Raw genomic sequence first — 16,745 nt, forward strand, 5'->3', positions numbered from 1 at the left:
CAAGAAGACTGTAACTTATCCTTTGGCTGCACATCTCAGAAGATTTTAAAGCGATTGTATAGTTTAAGTTGAAATGGGGTCTCAGGTTTCTAACTTTTTGTGAAATAATGAGAAACCTCTATAAAATATGAAAGAACACACAATATAAAGAGGAATTCAAAGTTTATTTGATAAAAATTGATTTTGAAATGCCCCAAAACAAAGAGGTCTTTTTTTTTAAACGGGGACTTACCTTTTATTTGAACTTCTTTGTTTTACTTTGTTTTTTAGCATGTCAGCCATTTTAAAACCGATTTTCATCAAACAAACTTTGAATTTCAATTAGAATTGTATCTTCTCTAATGTTCCGTAAGTGATTTCTAATTATCTCGTAGAAAGTTAAAATTTGAATCCCCCATCTCCACCAAAGTTATATCATCCCATGAAGCTAGCATTTTTGATTGTATGCAGAATGAAATTCAATGCTGCCAGCGTAATAAAGACAATCAAGATGATTATTTTTTTTTTCGAGCAAAATGTCCCAAGGACTTGATGGCTTAAAATTCTTATAAGCACCACAGAATTTTTCATTGAAAAAAAACAACACGTGCACACACACGCACTTCACTATAGCATTCTTAACTGCTCAAAGTTGCTTAAGAATTCTAACAGACTGAGGTGCTTTAGTGATTTTTTCCCCAGAATAGTGTACAACAAATGGTTTTCTTGTTTGGGTGTACGTGGATACCTCTTACATCGATGAATATTTTGATACGTAGGAAGCACTTCAAGCATCGTAATGTCTGCCAGTTTTGTCCGAAAGTAATTTTTGGCCACAAATGGCGGATGATACTTCCTTCATCTCGCCTCTTTCCCCCATCACATACCGGATACTCAAATTGTCAGTGTTTGGCATATACTTCGAAACGTGTCGAACAAGGAGGGGGGGGGGGGGATGCAGAACTATAGTAAGAGGACAGAAAACTAAGCGACTTGAATCTGTTTGCGTACAATGACACGTTTTATGAAACATTGGGTACTTTCTAACCCTACCTTTAGTTGATTGCAGTTAACTGAAGTCTGCACGACAAAATTTGAATCATAGATACTTTATTTTGTAACTAAATCAACCTCTACTTGTTCAAGGATAGTATAGTATTTACATTGTTCAAATTATCTTCCCTAGTCTAGTGACAAACACGATACGTCTGATGTGTCGCGAACTTAAGACCAACAACAACCAGTTCGTATAGGTTCGTTTTTTCAGCTTTGTTTCTTTTAGGGCTGATGTTCCTCGTGATATCTTGATTTTATTCAAGGTCACATTAAACAAATGGTGTAGATTTCACTTCCTTGTGTCCAGTCAGTGTAAGCCTTCCAAAATACCACACCTAAAGTAGTCTAGGATATTCAGAAATAATCATTTACAACGAATAAGTAAAACCCTAAATGTCACTTGTTTCTTGCAATGGTATTCCCACTCAATAGATGGAAAATCAAAAATAATCAAGAGATATTAAATAACCACTCCCATCTACTATCCTTTCCAGATATTATGTCATTTTACGTCATGTCAACATGTAAATGTTACGTAGAAACCTATGTGTGTCGATGGGGAGAATAATGTTAGTCTTTAAAGTTTGGTCTAGAGGTAGTTTTTCTTATCTTCAATTCAAAAGTTTTAAATTTCGACTTTTGGGTTTATTTTTCTTGGCTCTATTTTCTGCTACGTTACTACGGTAACGTCGTGTTTGCTTATCAAAGTCACATACATTTACTTTGATCTATGAAAGAAAATAAAAATTGTGTACACAAGTAGGGCCTACCCTTGAAGTCATTAGGGTAAATCAAATATATCTATTCTCTGACAACAGCAAAGACATAAAAGTCTGACAAATTCACGATGTATTGCATGATATAAACATGCTTATATTACCAATCATATCTCACCGCCCGTTTAATCTCGGACAAGTACAAAAATTGATTTGTTCGCTTACTTCAATACACAAGTCCTTGTCAATCAGCTTGACATTAATACTACACACAAAATGAGTTCATATACATCATCAATTATATTTGTTATTAAATGACACTTCATCATAATATACTTTGATCCTTCAACTTTTCATGTAGATAACGATAGATATTTTGGATATTGATTCCCATGCAAAAGCCGGTTTTATGGGGAATTCCTTCTAGTGTGTTTGTTCATATCTAGTTATGCTCCTTCGAAAATCCTAATGTATCTGACCGATAATTATTTTGAAGTTTTTCAGGAAGAGAGAGCATCATGCTTCACAATTTCATGGCATGAAAATTCAATTTTCATCAGTATTTTTCACATATATGTACTACAAATTGCAAAGCGATGACATGATAAACTCACTTATTTTTATATTCATTTCAGAAATCTAAGAAATATTTTGCAAAACTCACTAAAAATTCATAATTTCATAACTTTTACCCGATTTCGATCAAATTTTTCTGATGTGCTTATAAAAATAAAATTGTATTTACTTTTTCTATTCACAGTAAGTTTTGCCTGGTTTGAAATTCCCCTTTAAAATCTTGTGTGGCGAGATAGCTCACCCAAACGGGTTTTCCAACATAATAAGGAGTAACGTAAGAACTATGAAGGAGCTACATAAGTACGAATCTTTAAGTACGTACTCTTATAAAGATTCCCCGAAGTGTCTTTAACATTTCTTATTTGACTATCGGCGAATTGTAACTGCTATACATAATATGGGTAAAAGTACTGAACCTTCAGATTGATACGTAAGAACGAAGCGTATAACATTTTACATGATATGATTATAACGTATAACATTTAACATAAAATAATTACTAGACTTAACATTATCAAGTCAAGTGAATTTACAAGATCTTCTTTTTCAGAGCCTTGGATGTTATACATTACATTCTCACTCTCAGTGTTCTGATTGTTTCAGATTTATACACTTTTTGCAGTTATGATGAGCCAAATAAAGTTCAATAGAAACTTTCTCTTAGTTTTACAGCCATACCAGTCATCAAATCATGATGGAAACGACACAAATTTGCAAGGGGAATATAGGTAACAAAAGAAAAGAAGATATGTTAGATGTGTAAAAGCTATTTTGCGTAAAATCGAGTGGAATAGTTTATTGCTTACAAAACAAAAAGCGCTGTGAACAAAAATAATTACGATTATCTTAATAAACCTCCCGAATTTCATGGACGTTTGTTATTATTCTAAATCTCTAGCATTCACCTGTGAGTTTAAAAATGACTTATATACAATACATCATGATAACACTCTTCTCAGTTATTCACAAGGTGGCAGATGCAAAGGTCTTGAGGTACATGTGCGATTCTGATGGATTTATTCGAGGTCTTCAACAACATTTAATTATCAGGACAAGTGCCTTTACATAGTGATATATTTGAGAAATTCTGCTTTTTTATATACAACTAGTTTCAATATCTTTCTACTTCACAGTGACCTTCGTGACTATATATATTCAGATAGTTCCGAATCTGAAACTAAAACACGTTTCCTTCGTTGTTCAAGCTATTTGAGCATTTCGACTCTCCTCGTGTTTTTTTAGCAATATTTGAATTCTGTTTTAACTAAAATAAAATGATACAAAAACAGTTTTTGTTAAAATGTCGAGTCAGATCGAAGTTGATCATTAATTAAATCATTTTTTTTTACATGCATGTACAGTTTATACGGATGATTATGAGTTTCAAGGATCAAGCAGTCGTGATGTATGTTGACTTTAGATATGTTTAAGTATAATTGTATATGTAACCATCAAAAGTGCGTGCAATTACTGCGTAAAAGTATGAAAGGAAGCCTATAGTAGTAGATCGACAGATTTTTGAAAATTTGCATCAACCTTTGAGATAAGATCGGCAATTGGGAAGCTACAATTTTACAAGCGTTATAGCTTTTTAGGTCCCATCAAGTTACTTTCCTTGTGACATCCTCATTTCATGATGTGACCATTATACATTTGTGTTCAATATTTTTTTCTTTTTCTTCAATCAAAAGACATGGTTGTAAACATTTTTGTATGATCACTTGTCGTCTTACTGTCAATCATTCTGTAATTTCAACTGAACAAAAACTGATATCCATCCCGGAGTGCGAGGAATCTGTGTGAAATACACGAGATTCTGCTGAAACACAGAAACGTGACCTTGATGGAATCTGCGCGCTAGGTTTAACACAACTATGTCAATGTGGCATACACGAGTTGACATGCAAGATTTTCTCGAAGTTGTATTGCGAACTTACATTAGAGTTGATATGCAGTACATGCAAACATAACTTAACCAACTGTTCGAAAAGTACAATGTGCAACCGCAAGGCTGTAATGGGAAACATTCACGTTCACACTTCATTCTTCTTAATACTACAATGCACAGTATTTTTCTGATTTTTTTTTTTTTACTTTATCATTCATCGGCATCAAAAAGTCTCCATATTCTGAACTCAAAATAGAGTTAGAATTACACATAAAATAACAACTGCAAGAAAAGATATACACAATGCAATCTTGCTTATAAACTACACACTTCATTGGCCACGCCGAGTGAGGTTTCTGGCAATCTATACATTAACAATATTCTTTACATAATGAAAGTTTTAGGGTTAAAATAAGACTGCATTTATTCTTGAATGAATGAAAACAAATGATATCCTAGATATAGTACAGTTTACACATACTTTAGAGTATCACATATCATTTAAACTGAGTATAAACATTTGTATTTTTTCTTTATAAAACCTCTTACATATTAATTGGATAGCGAAGAATATGATAAATCATTTTGCGCAATTAAACGTAAATTGCTAAAATTATGAAATATCACATTTATTGTGCATAATCCCCAACTGCAACATAGAAGCATTGACGAAGGACTAACACCTTCTTGTAGTGTGCAGTATTTGACGTGTGATTTTAAGTATACACTCACAACTAACTCAATAAAAACAAGTGTTATAATTCCTTAGGGTCCAGCGTAGTCAGAACAAAGATCAATATATAACACAAATTCTGAAACGTCTAATCCACTATCAGTGTACTCCTGTTGTAACTAAAATGATGGTCCCAAAATTATGTTATGTTAATGTCTTTACACACTTTATCAGATCGAAATTTCAATGTGACGAAAGAAAACTGCCGATCCCGAGGACTTCGTTATCACGAGAGTCTCCTGCTAATACAATCCCATAGTCTGATAAATTATTTGCAGACATAGGAGAAGTAAGGAACGTACAGGCGAAACGACATGTTAAAGAATAGGAAAGATCAGCAAAATGAATTCTATCTACACACATCAAACTACAGTCAGATAAAGAATCCAGTAATAGTTTAGGCCTGCACAGATTGGTTGTCGTTAGGACCTTCCAGCCGTAAGGTAAGATTCTTCCATATACAGGGGAATATGATTTCCGATTTCAATTTAACTTTCAGTTTCAGCTTGCTTGTTTTTTCCACTTCTACAAATGAAATCATGACAAATAAGAAATCACATCAAAATATAAACAAGAGTACCTAAATATAGATATAATTACGTGTCTGATATACGTATATAGCTTATCTCATCTTAAGGTACTTCAACAGCAGGCACTGATAGGATATTCAACACCAGGCTTTAGAAAGACACGAACACTCCACCACATACAAGACTCTTTGTACATTTCTCCAAGAGGAGAAAGCTTGCTGCCTGTCCAGCGACTGGTAAGCCGAGATGATCTACTGTTAGAGGAGAGTATGAACAAGTCACAGTAATTCTGGCTATAGGTTCGCATGTTTCGACAAAGTCAAGTTTACAATCGTCATCGTATCTTCCTCTAGGTTTTTTCTCTGGGTTTGTCTAGATACAACTACAACATCAAACTTGAATACTGTACCGAATTGCCATTTTGATCTGATTGCACGTAGGAACAGTGATATATTGCTGCTGAGGAAAAGGCATTCTTTTTTTTTTTTAACAAAATATTTCTGACTCTTTTTCAGAAGCCAAAGTCGAGTTGATCACAGAATATCAAAGTATTAACAACCAAAACAGCAACAAACATACTGCTGGCTACTGACATTGCGGTCTTGACTGATATTAATGAACTCATGTGTTGATTTGTTTTTATTGCCGTTGATTGACAAAGTGCCCCACATCGACGTTAATAAGCACCGACTGTTCGGTGCTTTGCTAGCAGCCATGATAAAAAAAAAATCGTAGGCATACAATTAGACCAAAAATCTTCTGATTACTAGATTGGCGTCGTATCTAGGAAACTGCCTGTTCAGTAGCGGGTACTGCTTATTCAATTAAATTGATGAGGTCTTGCCTCGAGTTGTTTTATGAACTTGATATCTTAAATTTTAGTTGTTGCAAGTCATCACTTATCTCCAGTTCAACTCGCTACAATCGGATGACATACCGTGCATTACTCTACAACTATTTTTCATGAGAAGAAAAACGACTTGGCTAGCATTCGTGAAGCCATTCACTGTTGGAACCACGCCGTACTCAGGCGGAGCGAATTAAAACAAAAATGGTGAGAGAGAACACTGACGGTAACGGGTGATCTGAGGTTTTCATGTGCTCGTTTTTATGAATTTACCGTAGGATTTCAAGACGAGGCTTTACATGAAGTTGGCATAGGTTTGCACAGAATCTTTGTAGGCCTCGACAACGTCGAAACAGAATTCGTAGCGTTCCTGGAAAGGAGAACAAAAAGAGCAGGAGAGAAAAGTAAGTGGTTGAGACAGATCACTATTCTCATCGTCAAAATTGAAATATATTTTTAAAACAAAACAAACGCTCTAGAACAGCTACGTTGACGTACTAAATCATCATTAATTTCGAGCTGTTGCTGGAACAAGTGCGTCACTATGCATAATTGGTGCATGTCACTGTCTTTATGATCGGGTCGAAGGTGATTATGATAAAAACTTAATGAGATTTGTCGAGCTTTCCTGGTTACAGTATCGGGGTAGGTCCCTATACCTTAATTGCTTTGAAACGGTGCTCAACTGAAAAATTGCAAAGAAGGTAATAGCAATCATAGCATAACTTAATTAGGCCTTCTGTGGACTAAAAAGCATTGACACACACACTGATTAAAAAGGTGTCACTGGGGACTCCTTGATATTATTTATTTATTTATTTATTTCTTATTCATTCATTCATTCATTCACACATTCATTCATTCATTCACACATTCATTCATTCATTCATTCATTCATTCATTCATTTATGGTTTATTTTCATTTCCAAACATCAAAATGATAGTATATTCTTGTAACGAATTGTCATTTCGTCTTATTACGAAAGGGAGGAATATATTGGTGGCACAAAAACATGTCACACATTTTTTACAACAAACAAATCACCACCACCATACCAGACTTACGTTCAACAAAACTTTATCCCTCCCCTCGCCTGAAGTCCCATCATCCCCAGCCTCGATCCATCCTCTCCAACGTGGGACCAACAGGCCTTACCCACTTGCACAAATGCATATTCAAGGCAAGATGTTATAGTTTAAGCATATTGGCAATGACAAAGTGTGTCTCAAGTTTGAAGACATGTATCTGACAGAGTCAAAAAAAAGGAAGAAGGTATGGCTGGATCGAGAAGGGTCCCTTTGCACAATATTCAGTGTTATCCTTTTTGACGCTTTATAAACTAGTGTTGTGATTGTAACGACTTCATACCAAACTATCCACGACGCCCGGTCTGTTCTTGCGTAGACGTTTCACCGCGCTGAAAATATCCACCGTCTTGTCCTGCTTCACTTTGTTGATCGTTGCCATGGCAGCCAGGAAGGTGCCAGACATTCCAACTCCATCTCTGAAGCACATAATCAAATAACACAGCAAATGACACAAAAAGAAGCGTACATGATATTCATTTCAGAGTGATTGGCAAGACACACAGCCAATACACAAACGCGCACACACGACAGTAAAATACTTTTTTTTTCCCCTACAGGCATGTGATAACAACGGGCTGTCATAAGATTTCATAGCAATTTATAGAGATAACTTCCGGTCAACAGTCATACGTGGTCTGCGTTGGCCATCAAGGGGGACGTCCGGATGATTTGTCAGACTTTTGTTCAAACATCTATAAATTGGTCATAATAGGGCACAGAGTAATGTAATTCATAGTAATCGGGGTAAGGAATAAGAATGTTTTCAAAACCCATAACAAATCACAGTCAACAAGGATAATGACATAACAGCTTTTCATAAGAATGCATGTTCGGTGCTCCCAAAGAAGAACAGCAGAAGAAAGTATACATAAATTCTAAACAGGTAAGCTTCTTAACCAAATGGTGTTGTAATGAAGTTCATTGCTACATCACTGGAATATATGAGCCTCCTACGTCATCATCCTTGTTCAGTGTAACTTATGTTTTGCGGTTTATCAAATAATTTGTTTAAGGACCATTATAAATTTCACAAATACATGGCACTATCAATTGATTTACATGATGTAGAATTATTTTGATTCACTGGAATGTCCTTTTAACGATGGCACAGCCAAAAAAAGAAAAAAAAAACACAAACCACCAAACAAACAAACAAACAAACAAACAATCAAAAAACAAACAAACAAACGAAAAACCTACATGCACACAATCAATAGAGGTCGCTCAGAGTCGTTTTTTTCGTCAACGTTGAGGATGAATTGACAAAAGTTTCCCTTTGACTTCGGCACAGGTTGGTCTTCTGGCCAGCCGTGATAGTAAAACTGATCGACTCGATGTGCTCCCTGATGGTTCCAAACAAACAAACAAATATATAGATAAATAAACAAACACTCAAATAAACGAAACCCCAAAACAAGAAAAGAGGAAACCAACTTTACAGGATGAAAAATAATACACTACAGGATTACATGTACATACGGAGCAGCTTAGAAACTACATGCAACTCAGGCTTAGAGATTAAGCTGAACGCTTTTTGTGCTCCTGTTTTGTTTGTTTGTTTGTTTGTTTGTTTGTTTGTTTGTTTTTTTCCAAGTGTTGATATTTAGGTGGGAATAAAGGTCACGAAAACACAAACAAGGTACACACAAATATAAGATCGATTCAAATACAGGTTTAAGCTCAAGAAGATGTTTCCTTTTTGGTTTAATTTCACAGAAAATTATGTCTGAAAACTGAGGCAGGGTGTTCAAAACTAAGATGCAAATATGAATCCATCTACAGCTGTACATTTGTTGGTGATGCAATTAGTACAAAATCGAGAAGGTTAAGTCGATTTCCTTCTGCTGCAATGCAATTCGGTTTAAGTATTCTGTTACGGCTTGTCACTAGAGATATCACGACAATTATACGTATCAAGAGATAACAAGAGGAATATTCATCGACCTAATGTCAAGAATTCTTCCAATACACTGTAGTCCATATATATTCCCTTTGGCCAGTAGGGAATTTCAAAAAGGTACGGCATATATCGCGAACAATTGAATACAGTAGAAAAAGAGACAAAATAGATCTGAGTTCATGGCATTTGATTAAAAAATGTGGTAGTTATTGGCATGAAATATGGAAAGAGAAGTGAATAGACCACACTGAGTTAATGACCGATCATTGTAAATGTAAACGTTACGAGCATCTATATGTAATACTGGTAACTTGTAGTGTAAACTTTGCCATCAATAATCGTCACTTAAATCTTATCTCTATGAACCTCTAGCGAGTCTCTATCTTTCAAAGTTATCTCTCAGTATCAAAACATATTTTGCTTCTTTTCTTCTGATGAAAATATAATTGTAATTTACTGCTCACCATGCAGTATCTTTTCCTATGAACCTTTCGTGTCGGAAGGCAGACTTACCTTTTTCTTTGTGGAAGTGATGTTCAGAACCCGTTTAGTCATGAAGTCTGTGTCTTTGTGTTCTTTAAGCAGCTCCACGGTAAATGAACCGTAGGTGTCTTTACCGTGTGAAGGCCAATATTGTCCACATGTCTGAAATAAACCAAAATAATATTTGAAGAAAATCATGGTCGTAACATTGAAAGGGAAAATCAAGCATGAGGGCAGGGAACAACAAAGACAACAAAAATATGTAGCTACTTTGATAGCACCCTAAGTGCCTAATGACTAACGAGGGTAGTCAGCAGTATCCTAGCAGTATTTTACAGCATTTACTGCGGTGGCAAAAGTAGCCAAATAAGTAATTCCATTGGCATCGGTTTCATGGAGGCTCTTTTGTAACCACAAAAAAAATCAAACTTTATGCAAACTATTATGCATTACAAATATCATACATTGATATCAGAATCTTTTTTTTAAATACCTTATCCATTTCATTGAGGTGCACAACAGTTCGACAGTCGTAGTCCCACACGAGACGTAAGAAGTCAGTGATCGTGGACGGCAGTGGGCACTGGGTAGATATGTGGGCGTTCGTTTTACCTTCGAACTGAAAAGATTTTGACAGAGAGCTAGCAGTGATAGGCAGTGAAAATGAACAAAGTAATGGGTTTTAAAAGAAGAGAAGAATGGGACAGAAATAAGAAAAATAACAAAGAATAAAAAGATAGGCAGGAGAGACAAACTATACAACATCTCAGGATTTCGAATACAGGACTATAATAGTTCGAACGAGAGGTACAAGTTAATATTAAAAACAAAACAAAACACCATCACAGCCTTATTTGCTTTGAAGACGGAGCAAAGAAAGATCACATTATGGATTTTTCTCAAAAGCTTGGTCTGTAATTTGTGTTTATCAGTTAAGTGGTCAACAAGTAAATCTAGTTGGCATAATTATCTTAGAGTTAAACTGAATAACATGATGGGGCACTTTAAGTCTGCTCATTTTTTATTTCTTATCTACTTCTACTTAGAATTCTATCTAATCACGCTCACATCGAAGAAGGAAGCGTTGATGTATTGGTTCGCGCCTGGATAGTCGCCCTCCATCATGAGATATGGCCGTGACTTATCCGCTGGATGGAAAACAAAAGTGAGGTAGAAAAAAAAAACCCACAGGAGTCATAGGCGGTCAAATGTGATGAATAAACCTGAACTGGTTTGAAGCTGTACATAGTCTTGGCAATCGGTTAGAATTCTACTTTTCCCTGAAACAATGGTCGAAAGCTGATGCATTATCTGCATCAATCGTCTTGAGTTGTCTAATATAGTACATGTAGTAACAAGACTGTAAGTAATAATCGCGTTCCTATAAGTGTGCAAATTGTGTCTTTATCATGTTTATAGAACCCCATCTGCCTATCGTCTACTGGTATGATAATAATAAAAATGATCCCACCGATGCCAGGTACATTTTTTTTCCACCTGGTATGAGGAAGACATCATGAGTAAATCGCACGAACTTATGTGGCGTAATGAGATTCTGAGTAATCGGAGGGACAAAATTGATTTGCTTATTCTATCGCATCCTATATCCCACTCCTGTGCTATTGGTTGTGACAACCTTTTTTGTTCAATGATGATGGCGTTGCAGTAGGTAAAGTGTTGTCAAATAAGTTTCGGCAGGATCGAGTCCCAGTTATCATTACAGCTTTGTTTGATATCGTGCATAACCTGGCAACTCAATGACCAAAAAAAAGCCAAAACAAAACAAAAAATCCCCAGCATCTAACAAAATAGGAATGGTTTGAATTGGTTGAACACACCTGGCATCCTGTCTGCAAAACGGTTCTTTTTCATGTTCTCTGATCTCAGTCCAGCAGGACTTGACAATTTCGTCCCATCTGATGTGATGTAGTCCAGCAGCTGCATTCAGTGATGACGAAAATTCAGAAATAAAGAAAAATATATCATTGATTCTTTTATATTCCATGCGTCATTGAAATTCTATGCGTGATATTCACGGTGCGTCAATTTACGCGATACCGCTCAGTTCAGTAAAATGATTTAGAAACATAATTGAAATACCGATATCAATATCATTGCTTATGTTAACAAATATTAATTTCAGCATTGACATTGAACGTGTACAGAAGGGTATTTTCATTTCAAACTTGATTCAAAGTGCCTATTGCAAATGAAATTCAAACTTGTCCCGATGTTGTTATTAGAAATGAATTAAACGAAATGTGTTTTAGGCTTGTCGGAGACTGCCATGCTGCATTATTTTGCACAAATAAATCGATCTCAAGCTAACCTCAAACTGTTTTGCAATCTCCGACTTGCCAGAAGCAGGATCAGTTTTTTGCCACTGAGGTCGGACCACTGCGATGTCCAGCAACTGACAGGTCATAACTGGACACACTGACCATTGCAGCAGAGTCTCGTAGATGAACTCGTATTGAGCCTGTAGAGTGAATGACACGGCAGTTTTGGAAAAGATAGGAAGATTGAATGTCAACATGCCATAGCATATAATGATGAGCTTACTGTTTACATACATTATTTGCAATGAATGTAACAGTAAAGTGATTAACTAATATATCAAGAAAGAATGTTTCCACATCTTTTACTGCAATACGGAAGAGAGAAGACAAAGCTGTGAAGAACTGAGGACTGGTAATGTAAGAGCGCCATGAGCATCATCCTTGATGGACTTCAGCGCTTTATAAGAGGCCACTATTATTATTATTATCATTATCAAGGAGGAACGTAAACATGGCCAAAATTTCAAGGTGACCACCGTTACCCATGGACAAGTAATGTAAGCCTAATATTCATTATTTCAGCTTTCGAATCAATCAATCTCTGGGAATCTTTTCAGCTGAGCAAATGAGAGCAACAGAAAAGAACATAATTATTAGTGCTTTTATTATATCACGATCCAAGACAAACGTTTAAAAACGTGTACGAAGACTCTCTTCTGAATGGCTGAAGTCACGTAAATTTGATGCATATCATTAAAAAGGTAACTGAATAAAAAAGATAAACAAACGTAAAAAAACCTCGATGACACTATCAAGTCTTAGTCACGAGAAGGCGACTGCAGACAAAACCTATGCCATGATATTGATGTCCACTTATCGACAGTGGAAAACATAAATCAGATACCTGGATAATGACACTACATATCTGAAAAAAAAAAGAATAAGGATGTGCTTATCGTACCTCGACCTGAACCATGAATGAACGTCGTTTCCTCATGTTGTTCACAAAGTTGAAGATGTCAACCTTCTTCTCCTGTTCGATCATGGACATCATTGCGTCAATGGTAACGAAGGTTCCCGTGCGGCCAACTCCGGCACTGCAAGGAAAAAAAAAACAACAACAACACACAGGATGGGATTGAAAATAAGGCAAGTAATCCAAGTCGCGTAACTATCAGAGGAACCTGAAATGAAGGAACCTTAGAGATATGATTACGCGAATACCACATGGATAGAGTAACTTTTCATGGTAATGACGAAATGCCTGCAATGTACTAGCTGTGTTAGTCGCTTTAAGGGGAAATCCAGTCCAAATAGAAGTTAGTCTGATTAAAAAGGGTAAAATCTTACAAGTTCAACGGTAAAAAAAAAATTGACTGAAATCGGATGAAAGATGAGGAAGTTCTGACATTTTGAAGTTTTGAAATTTCTGCAAAACAATTCTTCTACAGTGGATATGAATATGCAAATGCGTGAGCTCACCATGTCATAACATCACAATTTTCCACTGACCATGTACAAAAAAATAATGATGAAATTCAGTGTTTCTGTCATTGAAGTTTTAAACATGATGTTATTCCTGGGTGAATAACTACAGAATAGTGATCAGTTAGATATACCAGGATTTGTTCACGCAATCGATAACCATTCTCATTTATTTAGTATTTTCTTGGACTTCTCCAAGGCCTTCGACACTATCAATCATGACATTTTACTTTATAAGTTATCGCATTATGGAATACGTGGGAAGGCCTTGGAGTGGTTCAAGAGCTATTTAGTTGATAGAAAACAATTTGTTACAATTAAAAACAATGATTACGTTGTCAGAGAAGTTAAATGTGGCGTCCCACAGGGAAGTCTTTTAGGGCCGTTATTGGTCATTATTTATATCAATGATTTCTGTCGCGTATCCGACGACCTCTCTTTTATTCGTTTTGCAGATGACACTAATGTATTTTTTGCCCACAATGATATTGATTTTCTCGTTTATAAACTTAACATTGAATTGAAAAAAAGTGACAAACTGGGTCAGGGCCAATAGGCTTTCACTTAATGCACAAAAAAAAACGAAATATATGCTTTTTAGTAATACTGTTGATAGTTTAAGTACAAATATAGTATTAGATGACTCTCACCTACAAAGAATCTCACATATCAATTTTTTTGGTATAATTGTGGATGACAAACTTTCCTGGAAATCACATGTTGATAATGTTTGCAATATAATTTCACGTAATATACGCATTGTAAATAGATTGAAATGTCATATTCCACAAAAATCATTACTTATGTTATATTCGTCGATAATATTGCCTCATCTTAATTATGGAATATTAGTTTGGGGCAACACGCATCAGAACTTACTAGAGAGAGTGTTCCTTTTACAAAAGAAAGCTCTCCGTGTTATTTGTTATTCCCCTGTGCGTTCTCATACAAATATGTTTGCCTCCAACAAGCTCTTAAAAATTACAGATTTGTTTTTGTTTGATTTAGGGCAGTTTATGTACAAGTATTGTAATAACTAGCTTCCGTCTATTTTTTATTCTATGTTCCTCAAAATCAATCATTTCATGAATATCCCACTAGGCGTTCCAATGAATTTCATTTACCTCTTTTAAGAACGATTTTTGCTAAAAACACACTTATTTATGTAGGCCCAAATTATTGGAATTCTTTGAATCATCACATAAAAAACGCTCCATCCATAATCATATTCTTTTAAGAGGAGACTGAAGTCTTTTTTTATTGCAATCGTATGAATCTACAATACCGAATTAACCATTTGGCCTTCTTTCTTACATACTGACCTGCTCACTCTGTCCCCTCTTCGTAGAATTAATGGTATTTTTTTCCCCTGGATGTTTGCAATGTTGGCATGTATGCCTCTTCGTAGAATTAATGGTACAATGTATTTTTTTCCTGGATGTTCGCAATGTTGTCATCTATGCCGTTTTGCCCATAGCGTCTTGAAGTTGACTTTCCGTATGTTACTCCTGTTCATACGTCCCTCTATTTTCTATTTCCTTGTCTTTTCTTCAGGCGTCAAAATATTACTTTTTCCCCGCAACTACCTTCTGTTTCTCTTGGCATGCTTCTGCCGAAGATCGCTGTTTCTGTTGTTCTGTTTCTGTTGTGCATTCTTGTCTGCTATTTTGTCTTCAGTTTGTCAGTCTTGTCCATCCCGTTTTGTCCTGTACAACCTTTTCTTCAGTAGTTATCTTGTTGTCTAGTCCTGTTTCATGTTTGTTCACATCTATGAAAGTGTATATCTGGTAATCTAATTTTCAGTGGGCTTCCAGACTTCTTCCACTTTGTTATTTTTTGTATCTAAGATGATTCAATTTATCTTTCCATCGATGTTCTTTTTCAGAGGGGCCCACACACTACAAGCTCTGTCTTTTTAGTGGGTCCCTCCATTTTTCGCACTTTATGCAACGGTATACATGTACTTCAATTTGATCACTTCTGTTTCTTTTGTACTATACTATGTATGACTACTATAGGTCCTCAAGTGCTGTACAGTCTTTTCACTTCACTATGTTCTATTTACCTCATTCTCTGTTACCAAAAGAAGTGAAACATATGTTTTGTCGAAAAATGAAATAAACTTTGAATTTGAATTTGAATTTTAAACCTCGGGCATAATTGCGTTTAGATGGAAAACTGGAAATATCCTTTAACCCTGTAAAAGGTGGAACAGTGAGAGCAGCATTATCAATATGTGTAGGTGTATAGATTTGACTGTGATACATTTACATACCAAATTGGAAAAAAAAAATCGGTCCAGAAACGAGGCCAGCGTCGCACACACAAGCAGACCCTGTAAAATTTACCTTTTCATGTATAAAAACGGAACAAGCGAGGGCGCCACCACCAAAAACAATAAGTTGAATAGGCATCTTCATTTCACTATAATGCACCTTTTTGCCATATTTGAAGAAAATCTGATAAGAAATGGGGCTGATAGAGCACACACAACAAATGTGCATTGGCATCCAAGTCGGAACATTGAGGGCGCCGTCACCACAAACTGTTGTGCCCTTCATGTAGAATGACCACCCATACATCTCCTTAGCAAGTCTGAATAAAATTCATTGAGTAACAATCAAGTTTTTGCACAAATTACCACTTCTGCAAATTTTGACATGATCAGGGTGACCTTTGAACCTGTAAAAGGTGGAACAGTGAGGGCAGCGTTATCAATAGGTATTGGTGTATAGATTTGACTATGATACATTTACATACCAAATTTGAAAAAAAAAAAAAAAAACCTGTCGAGAAACAAGGCCAGCGTCGCACACACAAGCAGACCCTGTTAAATTTACCTTTTCATGTATAAGGACGGAACAAGCGAGGGTGCCATCACCAAAAACAATAGGCTTCTTCATCTTACCATAATACACCTTCATGTCAAATTTGAAGATGATCGAAGAAGAACTGCAGCCAGTAGAGCACTTACAAGAAAATCTCTGCGGCGGACGCGGACGCGGCGCAACGAGGCCAGATCCATAGTATCCTCCTAACTCTGTTCGGGGGATACAACTACACGGCAACTTGTGAGGGGGTAACATGCTTACTGTGCCATTTGTACACTTATATCAACCGTTCAAGAACTGTTTCGTGAAAAAATAGCGAAATTTCTAAATGTCATAACTTCCTTATTTTTCAC

At 35.9% G+C, this 16,745-nt stretch overlaps 1 protein-coding gene across 1 annotated transcript in view; it reads right to left on the reverse strand.

Annotated features, from left to right (window-relative positions):
* Positions 1-6,460: 6,460 nt before the first annotated feature.
* The window catches only part of LOC139719011 (receptor-type tyrosine-protein phosphatase F-like), a 116,446-nt gene continuing 106,161 nt past the window's right edge, over positions 6,461-16,745 (reverse strand). Inside the window, exons 26-34 of the mRNA XM_071630453.1 lie at positions 13,038-13,173; positions 12,127-12,276; positions 11,636-11,735; positions 10,866-10,945; positions 10,291-10,416; positions 9,828-9,959; positions 8,615-8,757; positions 7,695-7,830; positions 6,461-6,695 (exon numbers count right to left, since the gene is read on the reverse strand). Coding sequence (XP_071486554.1) covers positions 6,621-6,695; positions 7,695-7,830; positions 8,615-8,757; positions 9,828-9,959; positions 10,291-10,416; positions 10,866-10,945; positions 11,636-11,735; positions 12,127-12,276; positions 13,038-13,173 — 1,078 coding nt within the window. The 3' untranslated portion in view covers positions 6,461-6,620. The remainder of the gene's footprint in view (positions 6,696-7,694; positions 7,831-8,614; positions 8,758-9,827; positions 9,960-10,290; positions 10,417-10,865; positions 10,946-11,635; positions 11,736-12,126; positions 12,277-13,037; positions 13,174-16,745) is intronic.

This window comes from Diadema antillarum, unplaced genomic scaffold (assembly GCF_040938485.1).
Source record: "Diadema antillarum isolate AM-2024a unplaced genomic scaffold, OU_Dant_1.0 scf00000103, whole genome shotgun sequence".
Lineage (NCBI taxonomy): Eukaryota > Metazoa > Echinodermata > Echinoidea > Diadematoida > Diadematidae > Diadema > Diadema antillarum.